Genomic DNA, 23,476 nt, shown 5'->3' on the forward strand with positions numbered 1-23,476 from the left:
CTAGTAAACCCTAAAATGGCTCCCTTAATTAAGATGTTTACTTCCCTGCTCCCATATCCACCCTTCCTCCATCCCACCCATCCCATTCCCCCAAGCTTTCCCTAATCCTCCCCTTCTCCCCTCTCTCTACTCATCTCCCCTTAAATCCACACCCACTCCCCCACCCCCGTGCACCCAAGTTTTGCCTGAAAATCTTGTCTACTTCCAATATCCAGGATGATAACTATATGATTTTCTTTAGGTTCACCTTCTTATTTAGCTTCTCTAGAATCATGAATTATAGGCTCAAAGTCCTTAAATTATGGCTAGAATCCACTTACGAGTGAGTACATACCATATTCCTCTTTTTGGGTCTGGGATACCTCACTCAGTAAAGCGTTTTCTATTTCCATCCATTTGCATGCAAAATTCAAGATGTCATTGTTTTTTACTGCTGAGTAAAACTCTAATGTATATATGTTCCATACCTTCTTTAACCATTCTACTACTGGCTATTAAAAATAGTGCTGCTATGAACATAGTTGAGCAAATGCTTTCGTAGTATGATAGGACATGTCTTGGGTATATTCCCAAGAGTGGAATTGCTGGGTCCTGAGGTAGGTTGACTCCCAGTTTCCTGAGAAACCGCCACACTTATTTCCAAAGTGGCTGCACAAGTTTGCATTCCCATCAACAATGGATGTGTTCCCCTTACTCCACATCCTCTCCAGCATACACTATCATTGGTGTTTTTGATTTTAGCTTACCAAGGTCAGATGGACTGGGAGTGTTGGAGAATGTGATCAAAATAGACACTCTGAACGTGGCTGGCAATGAAGGCTGACTGAGAAGCCAAGGACAATGGCACTGGGTTTTTATTCTACTGCACGGACTGACTTTGTGGGAGCCTGGTTTGTTTGGATGTTCACCTTTATAGACCTGGACGGAGGGAGGAGGACCTTAGACTTCCCACAGGGCAGGGAACCCTGACTGCTCTTAGTACTAGAGATGGAGGAGGAGATGGGGGAGTGTGAGGTGAGGAGGGGGAGGGAAAAGGGAGGCGGGGAGGAGGAGGAAATTTTTAATAAATAAAAAAATTAAAAAAAATAGTAATAAATATCTTTTAGATATCAGGCAGACAGAAAACCACTCATGTAGTCAAAATACATACTAGACTTTGACCAAGGGAATCTGCATATTTAGTGGATGGAATAAAAACCTTAATAGATAATCCTAAGTATATATGATGCGGATGTCTCAAGATTTAATGGCATCACTTAGTTTAGCTTAAAATAAACTGTGACTGTTATAAGAAAGAAAATTCCACGTTAATTTGTAATGGAATCAACATTCCATTTAACAAACTAACTTTACTAATTTTAATTGTTTGAAATTAAAATTTATGTGTTTCACCTAGATCTAGTGAATAAAATTTTTAAGAGAGTGGGAGAAGAATAAGTGATCCTTAAGGGTGTGGTCCCTGGTGAGCTGAACTCTTTCCAATGAAGCTCATGCTTTAACAAGTATTTGTGTAGTGGGAACTGTATTGAAGGCTTTTAATGAAGGGGCACAAAATTTGTGTGGGTAGGAAGGAAAGGGGGTATAGATCTAAGAGGAGAGTAGAAAGCAACTGAAATGGCCTTAAGTAGCCAGGCAAGGCTTTAATTGGTAGTATTGTCCAAGGAGGTTCCATGAAGATTTCTAAACAACCCAGGCTGATCCTCTTAAAACTAACACTGGGCTTCATTGCTAAGGACAATTTCCACATAGTGGTGCGGGAGAATTGTCTGTATTCTGTCAATCATGTTTTAAATAAATGCTGATTGGCCAGGCAGGGAGTATAGGCAGGAAAACCAGACAGGAAGTAGAAATGATGCAAGGAGAACAGGAGAATTCTGGGAACGAGGAAGTTGATTCCTCCCACTCCTACCCAGATCACTGAAGCAGCAGGATATGATCTGCCCCACTGAAAAAGGCACTGAGCCACATGGCTAAAATAAATCAGAATGATGGGTTAATATAAATTACAAGAGCAAATAAGTAGCATGACCTAATGGGCCAATCAGTTTTATAACTTATGGAGACCTCTGTGTGATTTTCTTTGGGGCTAAACAGCTGTGGGAACCAGGCAGGACAGAAAACACAAACAAGCAGCTCCATCATGTTATACTACAAGGGTGTTTACCACGTCCTGTGCATATATGCTACGGCTGATGGTTTGGTGCATTTGTGATACTCCTCACAGTGGGAGCAGGTGTATCTAACATTTTTGCTAGCTCTTTGGTGGCCTTTTCCAACTTCTATATGAGGACTTTTGACTTGTCTTATTGTATCTTGTTTTGCCCACTTTTTCTAAAGAAGAAATGGTGGGAGTATATCTGGGGAAAAGAGAAGATGGGAGTTGCTTGGAGGAGTGGAGGTAGAGGAAACTGTTATTGGGATGTGTTGCATGAGAATAGAATCTATTTTCAATAAAATTGAAACTTCATTTCCTCATAAGCACTAGATTTATTTGCTTCTTTATCTTCACTGTTTTTGATAAGGTAAAAATGTTGAATCTGATGAATAGGTCTTAAATAATTTTCACAAAATCATATGCTGGCAATTAAACAGGCACATTGTTTTTCTTTCTTTTTATTTCAAGTGTTTGTATCTTTTTTATTATTAAAGCAATCTTATTTTACTTATCTATCCCAGTTCCCTCTCCTCCAGTCTTCCTACTCCTCCCTGCCCTCATCCACTGCTCAGAGAGGGTGAGGCCTCTCACTGGGAGTCAACAAAGTCTGTCACATCATTTGAGGCAGTACCAATGTCCTCTCCCCCATATCTAGGCTGATCAAGGTATCCTTTCATAGGGAATGTGCTCCAAAGAGCCAGATCATGTATTGGGATAAATAATGGCTCCACTACACTAGCCATACAACTTCCCAAGTCACACAACTGCCATCCACATTCAGACGGCCTAGATTGGTCTTCTTGTGGTTCCCCAGCTATGAGTCTAGAGTCAGTGAGCATCCACTAGCTCAGCTCAACTGTGTCTGTGGGTATCCCCATCATGGTCTTAACCTCTTTGCTATTATTATTACTCCTCCCTCTCTACTACTGGACTTCAGGAGTTTGGTTCAGTGCTTATCTGTGGATCTCTGTATCTGCTTCCAACTGGATGAAGGTTCTCAAACCTCAGAAAACTTTTATGCAATATTTGTTACTCATTTGGACATACAGGCTATGCATTACAACTAAAATATGTGGACAATGTAATTGAGAACAATAAAAATAAAAATTGTGGCACTGGATGAATTCAGATGCAGAAATACCACCATCACAGCATTGTTTTTAAAAAGTTGTATCTTAGGGAAGAGTTCATATATGGAGTAACAGGACTCGGTAGTCATTAATTCATAGGACTCCAAATCCATGATAGAGAACAATTGAGATAAGTCACAAAGGCAAAAGGATTTAGTTTACAAAATACTCTCATAGGAATAAGGCAAAAAAGAAAACACATCATGTGGAGAGTGGCAGTGGATGGACTATATTTAATCATGGATGTGGAACAAGGACTTTTTTTAAAGGAGAAAGGGAGTAAGAGAACAGAAGTACAAGTCCACAGTGATATGTGATTGTTTCAAATATACAATGAAAGAGACTCACACACTGACTAACAAGAAGTTTCCAGCCATAAGTTCATGGAATTTCTGTATTACATACAGTAAACAATTATCAATTACTTAATTTAATGAATTGAAAATGCGTCTTCTTTTGCTCCTTTTGTTCAGTTTAAACTCATCAATGTAGAATCGTATAAGTCTGTTTATATAACTATGTTGTTCAGAACAGGACACCTGAAAAATGCATGCATGTGCTAATCATAATTATGCTGGGAAAACAGGTATAATTAGAGAGCTTTAGGCAAACCATACATAATATCAACTTAGTTTGACATGTACTAAGGAGATATTTTATTATGCAGTCCATGTCGAAATCCTAGCCCAGGTTCTCTGAAGCTATGGATAATACTAATAATACCTATAGCTATCTTGACAAGTTATAGGAGGAATTAATGTTATTCATTTATAATGTAGAAGATTGTTTTAAACATACAATAAAATCCCTAATAAGTATTAGGCTAGGTTTTATTTAAACTGTCTGTATGTTTCTAATTTACCCTCTCATCCTAGTAAATTACAATGACATGATCAAAAGGAATTTAGGTGAACAATTACTCAGCCACTATCCATTTTGTCCTGAAACAAAAGAATTGAAGCATATTTTCAAGCCAAATACTGTTGAAGACAGATTGATATGGAACAATCCACTTTGTTCTTTTTGTATAAGGGTGTTTCTGAAGACATTTTGAGGAATGGGAAGCATATACCCATAAATGATGAGCCTTCTAAGCATTAGCTACAGGTAAATATTTAATATTACATTAAGTAAATTAGTGGAAGTACTATTAGGAAAATTTGAATGCAAATTACGTGACTTACTGATTTATTTGTGTGATTACTTTTTCTACTACATCAGTGAATAGTGACATTTCCACCACTGTAATGATGGTACTGTGGAATTTGCTGCCTAAAATGGGAATTCAGTTATTTAAAGTTTGCAAACCATTTGACTGGACCAAAGATCAGCAGACATTTTTTTTATGTGTCAGATAGGTTTTGTGTGGAGTCATAGAGTTATAGCTATATTTTTTAAAGCCTGTCTTTGTCATGTGAGAGAAGTCATAGATGATAAATGTTTGAATAAATGGTCTGTTATAAGTGAAGTCCCTGAAATTTGAATTTTATATAATTGTAAGTCATGACATCTAATGCTTCTGACTATTTTCACCAATTAAAATATAATATCAGGGCTGGAGAGATGGCTCAGTGTATAAGCCACGGAAGCCTGGGCACTAGAATTTATGTCCCCATGGCAGACATAAAATGTGGGTATAATAATGTATATATGTACTCCCAGTGCTCCTAGTGTGAGATCAGAAGCAGAGACAGGAGAATCCCTAGAATCTAAAATTTCTAAGATTACCTAAGGAGTGGTGAACGATGGCAACAGCAACCACAGAAACAATTAGGAAAACAAAAACCTGCCTCAAAGAGTGGAATTCGAGAACTTGACACCAATGTTGTCCTCTACTATCAATACACACACTGTAGCATGCACATGTCCACGCTCACACAAAAAAATGTGTACAACCCACACACACCCATATAGACAAATAACATACACATATATAAAAAAAGCTAAAAAATATGAAAAATGCTAATTATTAGTTCATAACGCACAAAGAAAATAGCAGTAGGTTTGTTGTTGGCTAAGGCCTTACCTATTTGAACTAGACAATTAGCTCCGAAAAAGAGACATTTTCAAGAGGACTAGACAATTAGCTCAGAAAAAAAAATGACATTTTTCAAGTCTAAGAAGCCCAAAATTTAGTTTGAAATATTCAAATCAGATTATAAGTCATGAATGAATGAATGAATGAATAAAATGTACCTTATGATGTATTCAGATAACTTTTCTAGGTGTTTCTTTTCCTTTGCTAAGAACATCTGATATACTATTTTTAGGTATATATTCTTCCCATACGTCTATATTCTGGTATAAGCAAATTCTAAAGTCAAGTGTTCTATCCATTCCTGAGCATATGCTACTTAGAAACACAAGGCATATTGCAAGGAGCTTTCTTAATCTTAAAGTTACAATAATGGATATAGGATGGAAATTGTACTATTTTATGATTTTCATGCTAGCTCTGCATTTATGAAATTTTATTGCCATAATTTTAATATATCCACTGATTTACATAATACCTAACTTATCTACAATGTGTACTTAAGATTACTCACAAAAAGATCAGTTAAAATTCCAACACCTTCAAGATAAGACTTTATAAATATCAAAGAACAGAAAATCTGTTCATAATTACTTCTGATTTAGGATGTGCAGATTGAGACATTATGTTCTCATAAAGCGGCAGAATGGAGCTCGCCTATTAGGGGTGTACTTCTTCATGAAATTGCAGTTCCCATTACTAGAAGAAAGTCATTTGATGCAAAGCTAACACCTGAACAAACAGGCCTTTTATGACGACACAAAGCAAAGCTGGACATTTTCATTTTTACAATGTGTCACGGCTATTCATTACTTGTTTCTTCCTTCGATCCAGAAAACAGCATTTCCATTAAGCCGTCAGTTATTGACAAAATGATTTCTTGAATTCATTTAAAAACCTGTCTCATTATGTCCATCAATATTTAATTATCATTACAAAATACCCAAGCTCTGGGAGATATGAAGCAAATATAAAAGACAACTCATATAAATGAGCTTTCCTGCCTAAAACTGAGTCTTCATCTGTGAATAAAGTCATGAATAAGATGTTCTCACCTTTTCCTAATTTCAGAATCCACAGTAATTTGCCTCTTTTTTTGAGGGGGTGGTGGTGGAAGTTCCTCTTGGGCATGTTTTACCAGGATTTGTTCCCTCGTGGTCACCATAGTTACCGTTTCCATCACAGTTGTCTGTGTTAGTGATGGCTGAGTGGTGGTGACAGCCTGTGAAATCTGTGAGAAATATTGAAACAGAGGTCAGACACTGCTCAAAAGACTTTGGTAAAGACTGCTTGGAGTAGTGAAGGAAAATAATGAGAAACTGTTCCTGCTTGTTGGTAGATTGACCTTTAGATCCAACTAACTCCATATTACACCAGAATCAAATCATTTTATCTGACTTAGGCAATGATGACTGAAACAGAGAAGTTAGGTAATCTCAAAAACTAAAGATGACTCTTTAGTGTATTGGAAAAACTTTAGGAAGTTAAGGAACAAAGAAGAAGAATTAGGATGCCACTATATCACTAAGACTTTGCTGAATAAAGTGTTTACAACATTCAGATACATTTGTCAAGAGTATCTGAGCACAATTTCTAATGCCAGGGATATTGTATATGGATGTCAATAGTTTTCTAATTATTTCAGATAAAAAAGCACTTGAATGAACACAACCCCATAAAAAAGAAATAATTATATTAAAAACAGTTTAAAATGCAATTTTCATTTCACCATGAATATTTTTTCAGTACATGTTTAAAAATAGTCAGTTGAACTTTGGAATAAAATTCTATTTAATAAAAAGTGGCATCTTTTATACATTCAGTAAAATGGTAATATAAAGTACTTACTAATCTATAAGTATCTTTGCATTTCATGATATTCAAAAGTTTAAGTTTAAATACTCTGTGTATAAGTTGCTGAATATGTTCAAACACATGAGTTACTGAATTTATCATTAGAGCCTTTTATTTTAGGATTATGCTGTTCTTCAGATCAGACATTTTTAGAGAAACATAATTTACAAATTTGGCTCACCATAATATGTGATACACATAATGACAGTTGTCAGCTCCACATGCAAGATAATACCAGATAGACAAGTTGTACAAAATGACATATTCCTTCCTTTTAAATTCTCCTTTTATCTTCCTCACAGTGTTCAGTTTATTATGACCATAAGTTACCTCTGGCATATTAATTGCAGCTCTTCTGCAATCGATTTATTTGGAAGATTTATTTCCAAAAAGGCCAAAGAAAGCCAGTACCAGTTTGTGTGTGTGTGTGTGTGTGTGTGTGTGTGTGTGTGTGTGTGTCTAAAATCAGGAGACAGGTATTTGGCTTCAGCAAGAACTGATTTGGACTTTCCTGCACTTCCTAAGAAATGTGAGAAATGTTGAGTGTACTGTCCCTCTCTGACTAAGTGTTGACCAATTCTTTCTATGGGAAGAACGTGGGAAGAGTCGGGTATTTATTTTGTCTTCCAACCTGGTCACACACAAAAAAATGAAATCCTACAACAAGTTATCATCTGTAAAAAATGGTTTACTTACACACATTTAAAACAGTAGCCCTTGAACAAACAACATCTTCAGACTTGTTGAAGCCTTCTATGTCAGAAATTTCTTTATGGAAACCAAGCAAGCATACAAGTACTACCACAACAAAATATCCAATGTAAACTAAGAGATACTGATCTCCAACATGTGCCAAATACAAGTTATCTTTTATATTTTCTAAGCGTTCATAAATTCATTATACAGAATCAATCACAGAGCTATGAACAATTTTAATTGCTTACTCCAATGACAGGTTATATTAAGATTAAAGCAAAAGGCAACAGTTTTAAAGTGGCTTATAATATAAACTCAAATATAATTGCATCTAACACAAAAAGAACACTAAATGAACAATTTAAGTGTGTCTTTATTCTTAAAGAAATGTAATTCTATTAGGATTTTTTACTGTGACATTTTTAAGTCACAAGGAAAGATTACTTTACATGTAATAACTAACTGCTATAAGAGATTTTTTCTGAGAAGAGTGTCTCTAGGTGCTCTGATTACAGACAATATGAAAATATAAATATAAAGAATATTTCAAGGTTATGTCAAATGGAATATTTTTGGTATGAGGTATTTGACTATGTAGATTACTTCAGTTATGTTAATATCTTCTTATTATTTCTTGTTATAAAATTTAAAATCTCGCCTATGCAGGTTTAAAAAAACATGATTATGGTAACACATTTAATAGTGAATTGCATTTTAAATATATACACAGTCAAGGGAACTCATCTTATTGTATATTGCTTTGTGCTGTTTAGCTAAAATCTCTTGGATGCCTGATCTTTTGTGAAGGGAAAATGGAGGGAAAGTGGAGCTGAGGGTGAGGGGAGGATGCAGGGAACTAGAAGGAGTGGAGGGTGAAAAACCTGTGGTTGGAACTTATTTTATGAAGGAAGAATCTACTTTCAATAATAAAAAGAATATACACAGCCATTTAGAAATGCACAAAGAAATGTTTAAAATAACAGTAATAAAATACAGAATGAACATAAGTATATAATATCTTTACTACAGCATCATGATTGACAATGCTATTTCATTTTCCTTGGGACAAAGATATAAGACAACAACCACACATTGACCCTGAAAAAATAGGACAGAATTCATTATGTATAACAAATTAGTAATTATTTTTCAAACCTACTCTATGTAATCAGAACATAAAACAATTGGGCATATACTAAATTCTTCCATGGCTCTGAATAATTGCATGTAAATGCTTAATTATTCATCAGAATCAGTATAACACAGACAGGATAGAGAACATGGAAGTCATTTAATCTAATGCCATGCTTACTGTAGGGTTTGTTCTTTCAGAAGTTGAAGACTTCTTCCTTAGTAGGGCAGCAAAACTTCTAATTTATTAAGAATTTCTTAATTCCCAAGGAATACTATTTTATTACGACTTTTCCATAAAAAGTCAGGTCAAATTTCCAGGTCAAATTTTCTTTGAACTCTGAACAAACATAGGACAATTTAGGTATTGTTTCAAAACACCAATTTTAAAGATAAAAACCCAATGAGCATGACCCTATTGAGCCTCATTTTAAATGTCTGAAATGTCAGGGATTTGTTTAAACTGGGACTAATATGGTTGATGTGCCAAAACTAAGACTTCCTGTTTTTTTGACACCATATTCAATTAAAGCAATCTAAAATTATATGTCATTTAGTAGACATATCATAATATGTCAAATAAATTCAATATTATCTAATATGTATCCCCTATAGGAATTTTGAAGTGAGTAAAATGGAATCACCATCTTCAAAATTTTATACTGTATCAAGCAATGTGATAATCCCAATAATATTTATGAAATAAGATGAGTTCTACATGAAAAATATAAGATTAGCCACATACTAAACGTACAGCAGTAAAGGACATTTTATTTGACATATTATAAAGCCCGACTTCTCCCAATCAACAGCTTAACATATGAATTTATTTTGGTACAAAGATATGGATCTAAAATTCTCTGTATTATGAATATATACTGAGAAACTATCATAGGTGAGGGGAGCCAACATTAAGTACCATCAGTAGTTGGGCAGCTAAATTTATTTTTAATATTAACTACTGTTCTGTTTGGTCACAAATAACAAGATAACAAAACTTCCTGCATAGGAACTGACACAAGGATTATTAGAACAATTAGAGTCAAAACACTCAAAGGACATCATGAAAGAAATCATTCTTGACTTTGAAATAAATTATTACATAATATAATTAAGAGGATTCTTTCTGTGAAGTTGTCTCTCCAATTTTATATATTTTGATCTTCACTTCAATTTGCCTTCAGTACAAAAATATATCAGAAAGAAAACATACACCATGACTTCTGCATTCATATAATACATAGAATTTGAGCAATTGTGTTAGCAGCACCTGCAAAATTTGAAAAGCAATGGCATTTATATTTTCTGATTTACCAGAATTTCGACTATGTTCCATCTGAGATAGAATTGAGGAAACATTTTATAATTAGCCATTATGAAGCATATAGCTAGGAACCATTTATTTATGTGCCATTTCAGCTATTTTCAGTAGGCAATAAATGGATACTATAGATGGCAATTATTTTGAAGATATGTTCATGGTAATTAAAGCATATTAATGACAGAAGTCAATCTAACTTAAACAGAATGGAAATTTTATTTTTATCCTTATTTCCATCTGCCTTTGGCATTTATGTATATGAGATAATTTGGAAATTGCTTCACTAATTCATAGATTTATACATAATTTCAAGCAAAAAGGCAGATGCAACAGACAGAGACAAGAAGGTTACTATACAGATCAATTTGGCCTATATTCTTGTTTTGTACATAAATAAGATATTACACGTTTCAACTCAGCCTCACTCAATCAGATTTCTCTATTGATAGTATTTCCAATGACTGTAGGTAAATAAAGAACAGTGCGAAGCTGACTGCACTTACATTCAAATATTTGCCAAATTCTTACTTTCTTTAGTGGTATCAAAATGATACTTAATTTTCAGAGTAGCTTGATGTCCAACTTCACATTTTTCTAAGAAAATCTTTAATCTACAGAATTAGCCTAAAGATTCACTAAAATTCAGAGTGGCTACTCTACGCAGTTAAATAAGGTGGAATCATAAAACAAGTGAAGTAACTGAACTAATTTAATTGTACTGATCTTTATGGTAAGATATTTATATATTCTTTAAGTTGTCAATTGGATTGTTAGTTTTGGATAACTTTCTGGAACCAATAAAAAGTATTGTCAACAGAAGAAGCTTTAATTATTTTTGACTAAAATCCCCAGGAAAGGGAGTAACTAACCAACCCTAACTTCATCACTTGTATCCACGTGTCTATAGGGGATGAGGAGCTTCCCACATGAGCACTCTCTAGGAGCATTATGCACTCTGCACCAATAAGCCATTTTATAGCCATGATCTTCTTATTTGTATTGTGGGTGCACTGGGAAAGATTTGTGCTACGTATGTGACTATCAGAAGTCCTAAATTGATCACAAAAACATAAAATAACACTGAATATGTATATATAATGCCACTTTCTCTCTTTGAGTGTATAAAAGATTGCAAGAATTAACTCAGTCTAAATCTTGAATGCAGGTACAAACATATACCGCATGGACATCAACTTTCATGCTCGAGAACAGGTGAATTACGAATGTTCTAGTGTTACCTTTAGGCTATTTATGGTCATAGTTGAAATTATCTCAAAAGTAGTCATTAACTGTGCAGAAATAAAAAAACTGTGATATCAAAATTTATGAGTCATAGCATTCTTCGTATTCTGAAGGAGAAAGTTACCTAGCTGAAAAATAAAGACTGGAAGCTTTTGAATTTAACAAGGCAGATGTCCCTATATCTAATCATCAGATACTCAATATTTAATATATTCTACCATATTAATTACAAAGCACACAACTCTCTTATCTGTTCCAGAGTATACGATTTTAGATAAATGGCTATGATGAGGATTCAAATCAGTTAAATTATATTTAATTTCCTTTATTAACTATACAGAAATGCAAATTATATTTCATAATTAAAATAAAGATTGCAATATATTTATTAGGGTCATGGCTTTAGAATACAAACTGTTCATATCTTAGCATGCACATTTGTAAAAGCATTAATTAAAGACATAATCAATAGTGTTTTCACAGAAGTCAGTCAAGGGTATGTTTCTTTTTCCTTCCTTTCCCATTTTAGGTATTCATGCAACAAATAGTTACTATCCTTGCAATGTTTGGGAACAGAATGTATTCTATTTTCCTAGACTGCTTTTTTTTATCAAGTTTAATATGAGTTGACTCTGTGATTACATGATTTTGGAAAAGTTCTTGAGTAAAAACAAAAATAGAAATACACGGACAGCTTTAGGCATATTGTTGTTACAGGACAAAGTCAAAAATTCTTGGCAAAGTTATACTTCCAAAAATGTGTTGGTGAAAATTGTATCTTTCCACCTTGTTTTACCAAATAATACTGACCTCTACAATACTGTATCTAAGAATTTTTTGTCATAATAGTTTATGCAACCAATGAGAACATATAGGAATGACAGTATTTCTGAATTAAAACTTTTCAAATTTACTAATGCTTCATATTCTCAGAAACCTACAATATTGTAAAACCTCCATAGGTAGGTCATATACAATAAAAACATTAGTAATAAAATTATGACTATTCATCTAATTTGTTTGATGGAAAACAAATGAAATGTTTATTTTTTAATAACATGAGAAATTATGTTTATATATTCACTCCTTTCATATTTTAAATATAAATTTCAATTTGAAAGGAAGATGTTAAGTGTAACTTAAAATCTTGAAAGTGGGTTGATAATTTTCTTCAATTATGCTTCTGGATACAGTATCTTAATTATTTTTGTCATCTTTTAACAAATATTTGTAAGTTCTACATATCAGTTATCAAGTCTTGGGAAGACAAATTCTCTGTACTTAGCTTGCACTAGAAGAAATACCTGCCTAAAACCTATTAAGGTTAGTCATTATTTTAATAGTGGTATATACTATACCACTATAGTTGTGATCAATTATCAAGAAATTTTATGATGAAGTGTAATGGAAAATATTATGTTAAATATTATCATACATATTTTTGAATATCAACCAATTATACTATTATCTTAGAATTGTCAAAATATCAATATTTCCTTAAAATACCAGAATAGTGGAAACTCACAACTTAAACTCATAATACAATGTTACTGTGACTTCCTTATTTTTCTTATCTCAACGTATATATTTTTGTAACTTAGCCAAGGCAATGACACAGTGGAAAGTGATGATACATTTCCCTGATGTGTTGTTTAATTACACCAGCATTCAGTTTTCTATTTCTAGGGAGCCAGTAGGACAGCGATAAGATTATCCAATTGGCACACAAACATCTGCCTCTCCCCAATTCTCCAATGGCACTGTACGCAAGTTAACCATATTTTTAACTCAACTGAAGAATTGAAAAGGAATAAACTCATGACATATATTGAGGGAATCAAAATATTTTTTCTTAATGTAGTTCTCAAATGTCTCCAACATAATTTACAATATAATACTTAACATCACTTACTTGTGCTGAACTCTTTTCTAGTTTTTGTGCTAAATTATCCCAACGTTGTGCAAAGTTTTCCATCCAGATTTCCATCTTTTGAGTCACTGCCTTATTTTTCAGTGCTGAAAGGAGATCTTCGTTGAGTGAACTGAGTTTTTCCATGGTTTGCCTTTTCTTTTCTAGATCTATTTTTAATACCTGTTAAAACAAGAACAATCATGGGTCTTTCTCTGCTCTTGCTTTGGTCCAGTATTTCTTTGGAATGTATCCATATACCCCACTGGAATGATAAAGTGTATTATATGCTACTATATGTTGGAAGTATGTGATTTTCTCTTTTTATTTTACAGGAGGTTACAATTAAATGAATGCCTGAAAAAAAAAAAATACGGGCAGTGGTGGTTCACGCCTTTAATCCCAACACTCGGGAGGCAGAGGCAGGCAGATCTCCGTGAGTTCGAGCCCAGCCAGGTCTATAAGAGCTAGTTCCAGGACAGGCTCCAAAGCTACAGAGAAACTCTGTCTTGAAAAAACTAAAAAAAAAAAATGAAATAAAATAAAGTAAAATAAATGATTGCCTGAGTCTCAGAAGAGACAATGGGCCTTTAAACAATGTTGAAATTGTGAAAGACTATGGAGACTTTGAAAGTTATATCAAACACAATTTGCATTCTGGTATAGCAGTACACCTATGGGGACCAAGGAGTGGAACGTGGCAATTTGAATGAGAAATGTCCACTGCAGACTGAGGTATTGGTACACTTGGTCCCTAGCCAATGGCACTGTTGAGGAGGTTTAGGAAGTGTGGCATCGTTTGCAAAAGTATGTAACTGGAGAAGGGTTAACATCAAAAGCCTCACACCACTTTCAGTTTTCTCTCTTTGTTTTTGAGTTTGAGAATGTGAGCTCCTACCTTGCTCTGGGTGCCACATCTCCTGCTTGCTGCCATGCTTCCTCACTATGCTGGCTCTTAGCCCTCTGGAAAAGTAAGTCAAATAACCTCTTCCTTGTATTAAAAGAAATACTACAATCCAATCACGTTTGCATGCCTTTGCCCCTTTGAATAGCTGAGGAAATGTTGTAAATTCAGCTGCACAGTGTCAAGGTAGATAGAACCCCAGGAAGAAAAAGACAATCTACATAGACTCTCTTAGAAATCTGAAGACTAAAATGAAAATGACAGATATAGATTAAAAAAAATAAAAGTTCACTTTAACATATTTGAAGAAATGCCAAATGAAAAAACACAGTCACCCCAGAATAAAATTAATATGTACACTCTTTTTTTATTTTTTAACGTTTGAAGATACATGGCTCTTAGACATTACCAAATTTCTTAATTGCTGATCAAATTCAAATGAATGCCATCATTTGTCAGGGTCATTATTGAGAGGACAAAATGTGAATGGTTAAGGGGCTCTTTAATTCGGATATGCCCTGATGTTTTGGCCAAAACTGAAGTATAGTTTTTTGTTCCTTCGTTTGATTTTATCACAATTTTAACACTTATTTATCCATTTGTAGAAAATGTGTTGTTCTACATTTTCCTAAATTTAATGTTTGTTTGTAACTATTATTCAAATAAGTGTGTGGCTGTTTGCATGATTATTGGCTTTTTTCTTCCTGTGTCTGTGGCCCTGGAAATTGAACACATTTCTTATCTATGTTAGGCATGTGCTCTGCATTCAATTCTCAGTTCTTGAGTTGCTGTTTCCTAAACTATTTAATTAGCCCAATTAAATAAAGAGACTAAGTCACTGAATATGAATCAAACCCTTCAGAATGTTTTTGCTTATTTTCTAGATACTTGTGTATTGTATTAAGCAATTGTTACACTTTTCATAGTTTCAAAAGTGATGCAAAAGGTTATACCTGCCTTCGGGTTTCTTTGGAATAGATAAACAAAGTGTGAAATCAGTAGATTATCTACTAAGGTCACCCTTCACATAGAGGATTAAAATTTTCTGTAACCAAATGGTAGTCTGTGTCTGTGTTTGTAGACATAGAAAAGGAAAAAGAAAGATAAAATCATTTTACAGTCTTTTTACAGCTCCATTTCTTCTGGCAGTAGCAAGTATCATGACTATAAACTAAACTGTGGTATCTTTCTAAATCAAATACAGGGTTATTTAGGAATAACTAACATTGTATATGACCAAAGAAGTTATCATGGAACAGATGGACCAAATGTCACAGACCAAAGTCTCATGCACACAGAGTAATCAATACAACCCCCTATAAGGGAAATTTTATGCAGCTTATTTTGGCATGCCACCTGCATTGATAGCTATGCAGTGCAGAATGTTCTAGTGTCTCTTTCAATTAGCTTGCCCTTTTGTTAGAAGCTGTTTCACAAAATATGCAGTCCTTATGCCATATTTTGGAAAGGCAGAAGTAGTGAAGCTAATTTCTAATTTTTTTCTCAATCATTACTATTTTATCCACTTAAAATCATTATCATCTAAAATATGAATTGAGATATAAACTGAATTCATATCAAAGCTAGCAATGTCATACTGTAGTCCTACATGGGATTGAGAAATTTTCTATGCTAAAATCACATTACATTTTCACTAAATTTAAGTAAATTTTTATGCTAGCTGTGAAGTTGTATTTATGTTACCTACCTAGAACTTAAAACCAGATTTGAATTCTACTGTAAATCCTTCCAATTATTTTATGGAAGGAATCTCATTTTTGTTGTTTTCTCTTAAATTATGTCATGTATTTATTTTAATGGAAGAAACTATAGTGTCTTAATTTTCATGACATGTTCTTATTCTTCATTTTAATTTCTTTCCGGAAGAGGCATGACATATATGCATACTTTCATGCAAATGGATGGAATTAGAAAACACTATCCTGCATGAGGCAACAAGACCCAAAAAATTAATATGATATGTACTCACTCATAAGTGGATATTAGTCATAAACAAAGGACATTGAGCCTATAGTTCATGATCCTAAAGAAGCTAAGTAATAAGGTAAATCCCCCAAAAAACATATATAGGCCCACCCGAAAATAGGAAACAGACAAGTTCGCCTGATAAAATTGGGAATATGGGAGCAGGGGTAGAGGAGGGAAGAAGGGGAAGGTTGAGGAGAATTTGAGGGGATGGGATAGTTGAGATAGAGGAAGGACAGATATGAGAGCAAGGAAAGAGATATCTTGATTGAGGGAGCCATTATGGGGCTAGCAAGAAACCTGGCTCTAGAAAAACTCCCAGGAAGCCACAAGAATGACTCCAGCTAAGACCCTAAGCAATAGAGGAGAGGGTGTCCAAACTGGCCTTTTCTTGTATTCAGACTGATAATTTTCTTAAATATCACCATAGAACCTTTGCCCAACAACAGATGGAAACAGAGGCAGAGTCCCACATCAGAGCACTGAACTGAGATCCCAAGGTTCAGTTAAAGAGTAGAAGGAATGAGCAAAGAGGTTAAGACCATGAAGTGTTCATCCACTGAAACAGTTTACCTGAGCTTGTGGGAGCTCACCAACTCCATCTGGACTGGGAAGGAACAAGCATAGGACCAAACTAGTCCTTCTGAATGTGATAGAGAGTTGTATAGCTGGCTTAGACTGAGGGGTCACTGGAAGGGGTACTGGGATTTATCTACACTGCATGTACTAGTTTTGGGGATTCTATTCTCTTTGGATGTATACCTTGCTCAGCCTAGATGTCGTAGGGAGGGCCTTGGACCTTCCACAAAGTAATGTGCCTTACCCTCTATTAGGATTTGATGGCAGTTGGGTGGAGGTAATGGGAGGAGCGGAGGCAGTGGGAATTTAGATTGGTATTTTTTTAAAAAGAACTTTAAAAAAGAAAAAAAATATTGTAATTATGTAATCAATAATTTTGACTTAAATTCATATGACAAAACTATAAATCAAACAGAATTTGATTCAGTAAATTTTAGATATGTGTTTAAATTTATCTTTACCTTCTAAGCCATATAACCAGCCCAATGTGAGTTATAAAAATGATTGGTGATGGTACATGCCTTTAATCCGAGCATTTGGGAGGCAGAGGCAGGCAGATCTCTGTGAGTTCGAGGCCAGCCTGATCTACAAGAGCTAGGTCTAAGACAGGCTCCAAAGGTACAAAGAAACTCTTTCTCGAAAATCAAAACGCACAAAAAATGGTTGTAGCAAAATAGTTGTTTAGATTCAATTTCTTCTCCCTCTTTTTCTGTCACAAAGTTGTTCTTTCATTGCTACATGCAAGCTGTGCCATATCCATGCACATATGCATACTAACATACATGTGTGCCTATGAACACACAAGCCAAGTTTTGAAATATTAAGCAAAAGAAAACTCTAGAAAACTTACACAAGGCTAGAATAATAAAAGAAAATAAACATTGCATTTTCACAAAAGCTCAGCACCTAGATCTGCCTTTAAAGCAAGCAGGAAACCAATGAAAGTAAATCAGGTTGAGGCAATAGTAAATGTAGAAAAGAGACAAATTATGCTGTTCAGTAAGATGAGAGCAGACAAGTTCTCCCTGGTCAAGGTTAGAAGATGAATTGAATTTGAAACAGGATATACAATTACAAAAGCTACAGGAAACTTTCACCCTCTTTTCATCAGGAGTGTGCACAGGAGTATAATGCTGGCACAATTTCTCTTATACTGAAAGAATTGAATAATGCATTTATTTTTTCTGCAGTGATTTATCAAAATATATTAAATAATCCATTCTATTCCAATCACCAGTTTCTTTACTGAAGTATGTTGGTTGATTGCAGGGTCTCTAAACTTCAGAGAATATTAGAATCATATAAAATGTTCATTGAAAGTATAGATTCCTAGCCCTTCCTTGTAGCATATACAAGTCAGCACACCTGGGAAAAACCAAAGAGTTTATAATTATTTTATTTTTAAGAATACAAAGTTTTTTATAGTTTTCCTTATTTATGATAAAATATAAAATAGATAATAAATATTGTAACTATAATTCTTGCTTGATAACTGTTTTGTAATATGTAATTTTACTACATTTACATTAAAACCTTTCTTTTTATTTAAGCTTAAAAAATACAAAGTTTGAAGTGATGCTGAAACTATTGACCTAAGAAACACATTTTTGAAAGCATTAATTTTGCTAAAATGATTTCATTGAGAGCCATCAGAGGAGTTGCTATCAGGGCACCATATCAGTTTAAAGCAGCACTTTCCACAAAAACTTTCTGGGCTTTCATATATACGGCATTCCTGTAATTTGATACAATAGCACAGGTAAATAAATGGCCTTTTGAAAACCTTATTTGATATACTCTTGGATCTCCATATTTCCCATTGTTGTCCTTCCCTTACTAATAGCAACAGTCTCCAGAATAGATTTCTTCTTGAGATGGGCTTTACTTGGATAAGTTATACAACTTTATAAGCCCTAGAATTCACCTCTTAAAGCCTGAATTTTCTCTTCACTTTTTAATATTTGGATCAGAAAAATATAGACATATATATCCACACACACACACATACACATCACAGATCTGGAAGAAATGAAATACCAAACTTCCCAGATAACAGCACTAACAAAAACTATTCAGAAATTACACTGGTTATTAGTGATAATATTTCAAAAGAAATTATTCTGATTGTAAATAAAGAGAATTTTAGAACACTGAATCTATACCTAGGCATGTAGTAGGAACTGGTAACAGATGGTACCTGTTTTGGGTCTCAGATTGCGACATATTTTAATGAACATTAAATTCTTATTCACTGTCTGAGTCAGCAGGGGAATTTTACCTCGGATTCTAGACCAGCTGTCAGATTTTGTTAATTGGCTTAAACTATCAAATGGTAAGACTTATACAAAACATATTTTCACTTTGTTCATAGCAAAGGTGACATAATATGAATTTTAATCACATTGAGATTTTATTGAGACTTCACTAAGACAGAATTTCCATGGTCCTGTGTCTGGGAAAGTCTTTTATTCACAAATGCCACATAGTAGCGCGTGGTGGTTGGAAATGACAATTTGGAATCACAGTCACTTTGCTTAATCACAGTCACACATCACTTACATGATATGGGGAGTTTGAAAATAGTTTGAGAGGTCTCCACCTGAGTCTAGACACCTTAGTGCTTCTTTTAACTCAGCCACTAGTGTTATATATGGTATGCATATATTTTCCTAGACCTCAATTACCTCTTCTAAAATAATCTAAGTAGCTTATCTGAAAGAACTTTAAACATGTAATCCAAGTGAGGATGCACTAACTTTATAGTATTTGGACCTTGTCACTCAGCTACTTCCTAACAACTTGATTGATTGTTAAACCCAACCAGAGATAAAGTCACTAGCATGAAGCATTAGAATTGATATCTATCATCATACAAAATACCCATAATTTTCTGACATATTATACATTCTGGATATGATTGGCAAATAAATCTGTCTCAGATGCTCTGCTATTATTTGCCCTTGATGCAGCTTCATAATAAGGTGAAATCTATTTGCTTTCCGTGGAATCTGAGCAGATTTATGACTGCCTCAACCAATAGAAAAGCAATAATGCTAAATAAAGTTTTAGGTTAAGTCTCAGTTTCAGAAATACTCTGTGTGAATTCTGACTACCTAAAGCACTCATGTTATGATGATAGTAAACACAATAATGACCAAGAGCGTTAGTCAGAAACCACAGATTTCAAAGTATCCTAGCTGAGATACAAGTAGGTATTAATGGAAGAGCACTTTCAGGTTATTCTAGTTCCAACTCATTTAGTTCCCGAGAGTCTAAATATTGAGAATCAGAGATGAATCATTCCTTTCTGTACATAGTATAGTGAACAACAAAACCCATGAATATAAGTATAAAATTCACATATCTTTAAAAAATTAAAGTTATTTGCTATATAGTAATAGTAACTCTAAGGCCAAACAAATCTTATCTTTCCAATGTTCTGAATTAAGTGTTCTGAACTCTTTCTTGTTCAGATTTCTCTGACTGGCATAACATAATAACTACTTATTCAATGAATAATATGTGTGATTCACCATTCTGAATGCTAAGGACACGACAATAAACACATCGGAGTACCCATATTCATTGGGTTTATCAACTTTCCACGAACTTAGATACAACTGAGAAGAGACAATCTCTGCTGACAAAATGATTAATTCAGGATGGCATGGAGCCATGTATTTGAAGCATTTTTTGATTGCTAATTGGTATGGGAAGTCCCACTACTAGGTGGGTCGTCCTGGGTTCTACAAGAAAGGTGACGAAACTTAAGCATGGAGAAAGCCAGTGTCCAGCATCCCTTCATGACTTCTGCTTCACTTTAGAGTACTCTTATTCTCATCAGAGTACCTGACTACATTATCATAATTAGGTGTCAACAATTGATTGACTCAAAGAATCCACCTTTTGTTTCCAAAGACTAATTTTCATAAATTCCTGGCCTAAGGATATGGAGACCATGCATTCTTTCCTCTAGAAAAGGTGCAATCTTTCCTCAGATGACCTTCTGTTTTTGTGAAAATGGCAATGAACATCACACTCTTCTTTATAATATTTATTTTCCTCATTTTCTTTAGGAAAAAGGTCTCATGTATCCCAGGTTGTCCTGGAATTCTCACTGTGTTGTGAAGGATAAGCTTGTGATACTAATTACCCTGCTTTACCTCCCAAGTGCAGGCATTAAAAGTATGTATGAACATGCTCCGTTTATGTGGTGCTGGGAACTAACAGGAATTCCTGCATACTATGCAGGCACTTAACCAAATGAGGTGTATCCACAGACCTCTCCTGATTCTTATGATATCATTTTCTCTCTTCTTCTTACATTCTTGAACTTTAATTGTTCAATCCACTTATTAAGATTTGTCCTCTGTCCTTCACTCAATTGTACAGGTTGTCTGAATTTCTACCCTTTTTATTTATTGTTTCGCACTACCCAGTCTCTCTGTTGTGTGTCTAATTGTCCTTAATGAATTGACTACTTAGGTATCAATTTCTGAGAATCTGGTGTGTCTGTTGACAACTAGGTGTTTTCACATAGATGTGGCACGTTCACTTTAACACAGGTGAATCTAAGTTATCATTCTTTTTATTCAGGTACTTTCTCCTATACTCTCCTATTTAGCTACATTGCTAGAATTGCTAGAATCCAGTCTCCAAATTGAGAAGTTTGTGAACTATCCTACACTATTTGAATTTTATTACTCAATCTAATGCTCAACCCTATAGATGGAAAGATAAATATGCTGTGTTCTATTTATGTTTCTATTTACTCTGAGGATTGCCTTTAAGTCTATCACTTTTAAAATATGTTGTTTAAAATTTATAAGGAAAGCAAACAATTGCTTCTTAGTACTGCTTTAAATTTACCTGAAGTTTTCCTCTGGGTATGCCTGTAAAAACTATTTTGCTTAAAAATAATTTTAAAGTATATCTATAACTTTTATAAGTTTAAGAAAAGTACAAATAACCAAGCAGTGGTGGTGCAAGTCTTTAATCCAAGCACTTGGAAGGCAGCGGCAGGCGGCTCTCTGTGAGTTCGAGGACAGCCTACTCTATAGAATGAGTTTCAGGAAAGCTAGGTCTGTTACACAGAGATCCATATCTTGATTAAAAAAAAAAGAAAGAAGAAAGGAAGAAAGGAAGGAAGGAAGGAAGGAAGGAAGGAAGGAAGGAAGGAAGGAAGGAAAGTACATATAACAACTGTGAACAATATGTAATGTAAGCATAAACAATGATGAAGTGATTTAAGACAAGATAGAATAGACAATGTTAAAAAATTATAATTATATTATTGTGTTTTTAAAATGATGGAAAGAAAAATACACCTACCGATATTTTTTGAAGACTTGATACCATTTCATTTTGATCCTTAAAGTCACTTGTTTGAATCTTCTTCATTGCATCCTCTTTTTCTGAAAGCCATGTACTAAAACGGCACTGAAAGGGATCAAAGAACTGTTTAAAATAGATCCTTTGGTTACTTGTCCAATTTAACACCTTTTCAGCTTCATGATAGCCCCAATTTCCTCCTACAGAAGCGCACCTGTTCTTCAGTAAAACGCTGCCATTTTAGAAGAATATCTTGTAAAAGAATCCAGCGCTCTTCAGTCCACTTGCAGATATTTGCCCATCGATCGCCCAGTACCTGAAGATGGGGAAACAATCACATTATCAGACAACTGCCCCACAACCTCATTTCAAATGGAAGAAGTGCTTTTCCATAGTATCCTATTTTGAATGTCATGTAAAGAATAGTTTTCCTGTTTCTACTCATCGTTAAGTAAGCAATGTGCCTTCTTTATACTTTCAGACAACTTCACTCTTTCTTCTCAATTCCATTTAAAAGCAGGAATATTTTAATGCAATCTAAAGTAGTTATCCAACCATTTTTGAATGTCTCTATACATGTAAAATAGAAAAGATAAAATGGAGCATCATAAAGTTTCAACACACAATATAAAATGTACCAAAATATTACACTAACCCCCATATGGATGTACAAATCTTATGTGTCACTAGAAAATGACAGGAAAAATTTTGCCAATGATAAAATCAAAATAAATGTCTCTTTTAGATATGAAAAATATACGCTTTAAAGTAAATGTCTAAATATTAGATACAAAGCAAAAATAAAAATGACTTATTTTTATAATGGGTCAATAATTGGAATTGCCTAAAGAAATTGTTATCCATTTATTTTTCCAAGGATTGATGGTTTATATTATCTTGGTTATTACAAAATTCTTAATTATTATTAGAAAAGAATCAAATTTTTGTTAATTACAACAGTGAGAAAATACTGCTGTTCTATGAGAAAAACTGCCATATATTTATTGTGTTCCTTATGTTTATGTATATACACTATTTTTATATGTAATATAAACCAAAATCATTGACAATACTTTTGAATTGGAGCATAAATATTATAACAAATTTTATGCTACAAAATTTTGACATTTACCTTAAGGACTTCAGAGACTAAAGTTTTTAAACTTTTACTCTTTTTTTTCTTATAGATAATGTTTTCTGATA

The 23,476-nt window shown here is 34.0% G+C and overlaps 1 protein-coding gene across 8 annotated transcripts in view; it reads right to left on the minus strand.

Annotated features, from left to right (window-relative positions):
- Dmd (dystrophin) overlaps positions 1–23,476 on the minus strand; it is a 2,257,783-nt gene that overhangs the window by 1,352,315 nt on the left and 881,992 nt on the right. For all 8 annotated transcript variants that reach the window (XM_085684598.2, XM_085684595.2, XM_087902601.1 and 5 more), the window contains 4 exons: positions 22,488–22,589; positions 22,274–22,381; positions 13,477–13,656; positions 6,376–6,551 (listed from right to left, as the gene is read on the minus strand). In XM_085684598.2, the coding sequence (XP_085540724.2) occupies positions 6,376–6,551; positions 13,477–13,656; positions 22,274–22,381; positions 22,488–22,589 (566 nt within the window). The remainder of the gene's footprint in view (positions 1–6,375; positions 6,552–13,476; positions 13,657–22,273; positions 22,382–22,487; positions 22,590–23,476) is intronic.

Source organism: Myodes glareolus, chromosome X (assembly GCF_982192425.1).
Source record: "Myodes glareolus chromosome X, mMyoGla1.1, whole genome shotgun sequence".
Taxonomy (NCBI): domain Eukaryota; kingdom Metazoa; phylum Chordata; class Mammalia; order Rodentia; family Cricetidae; genus Myodes; species Myodes glareolus.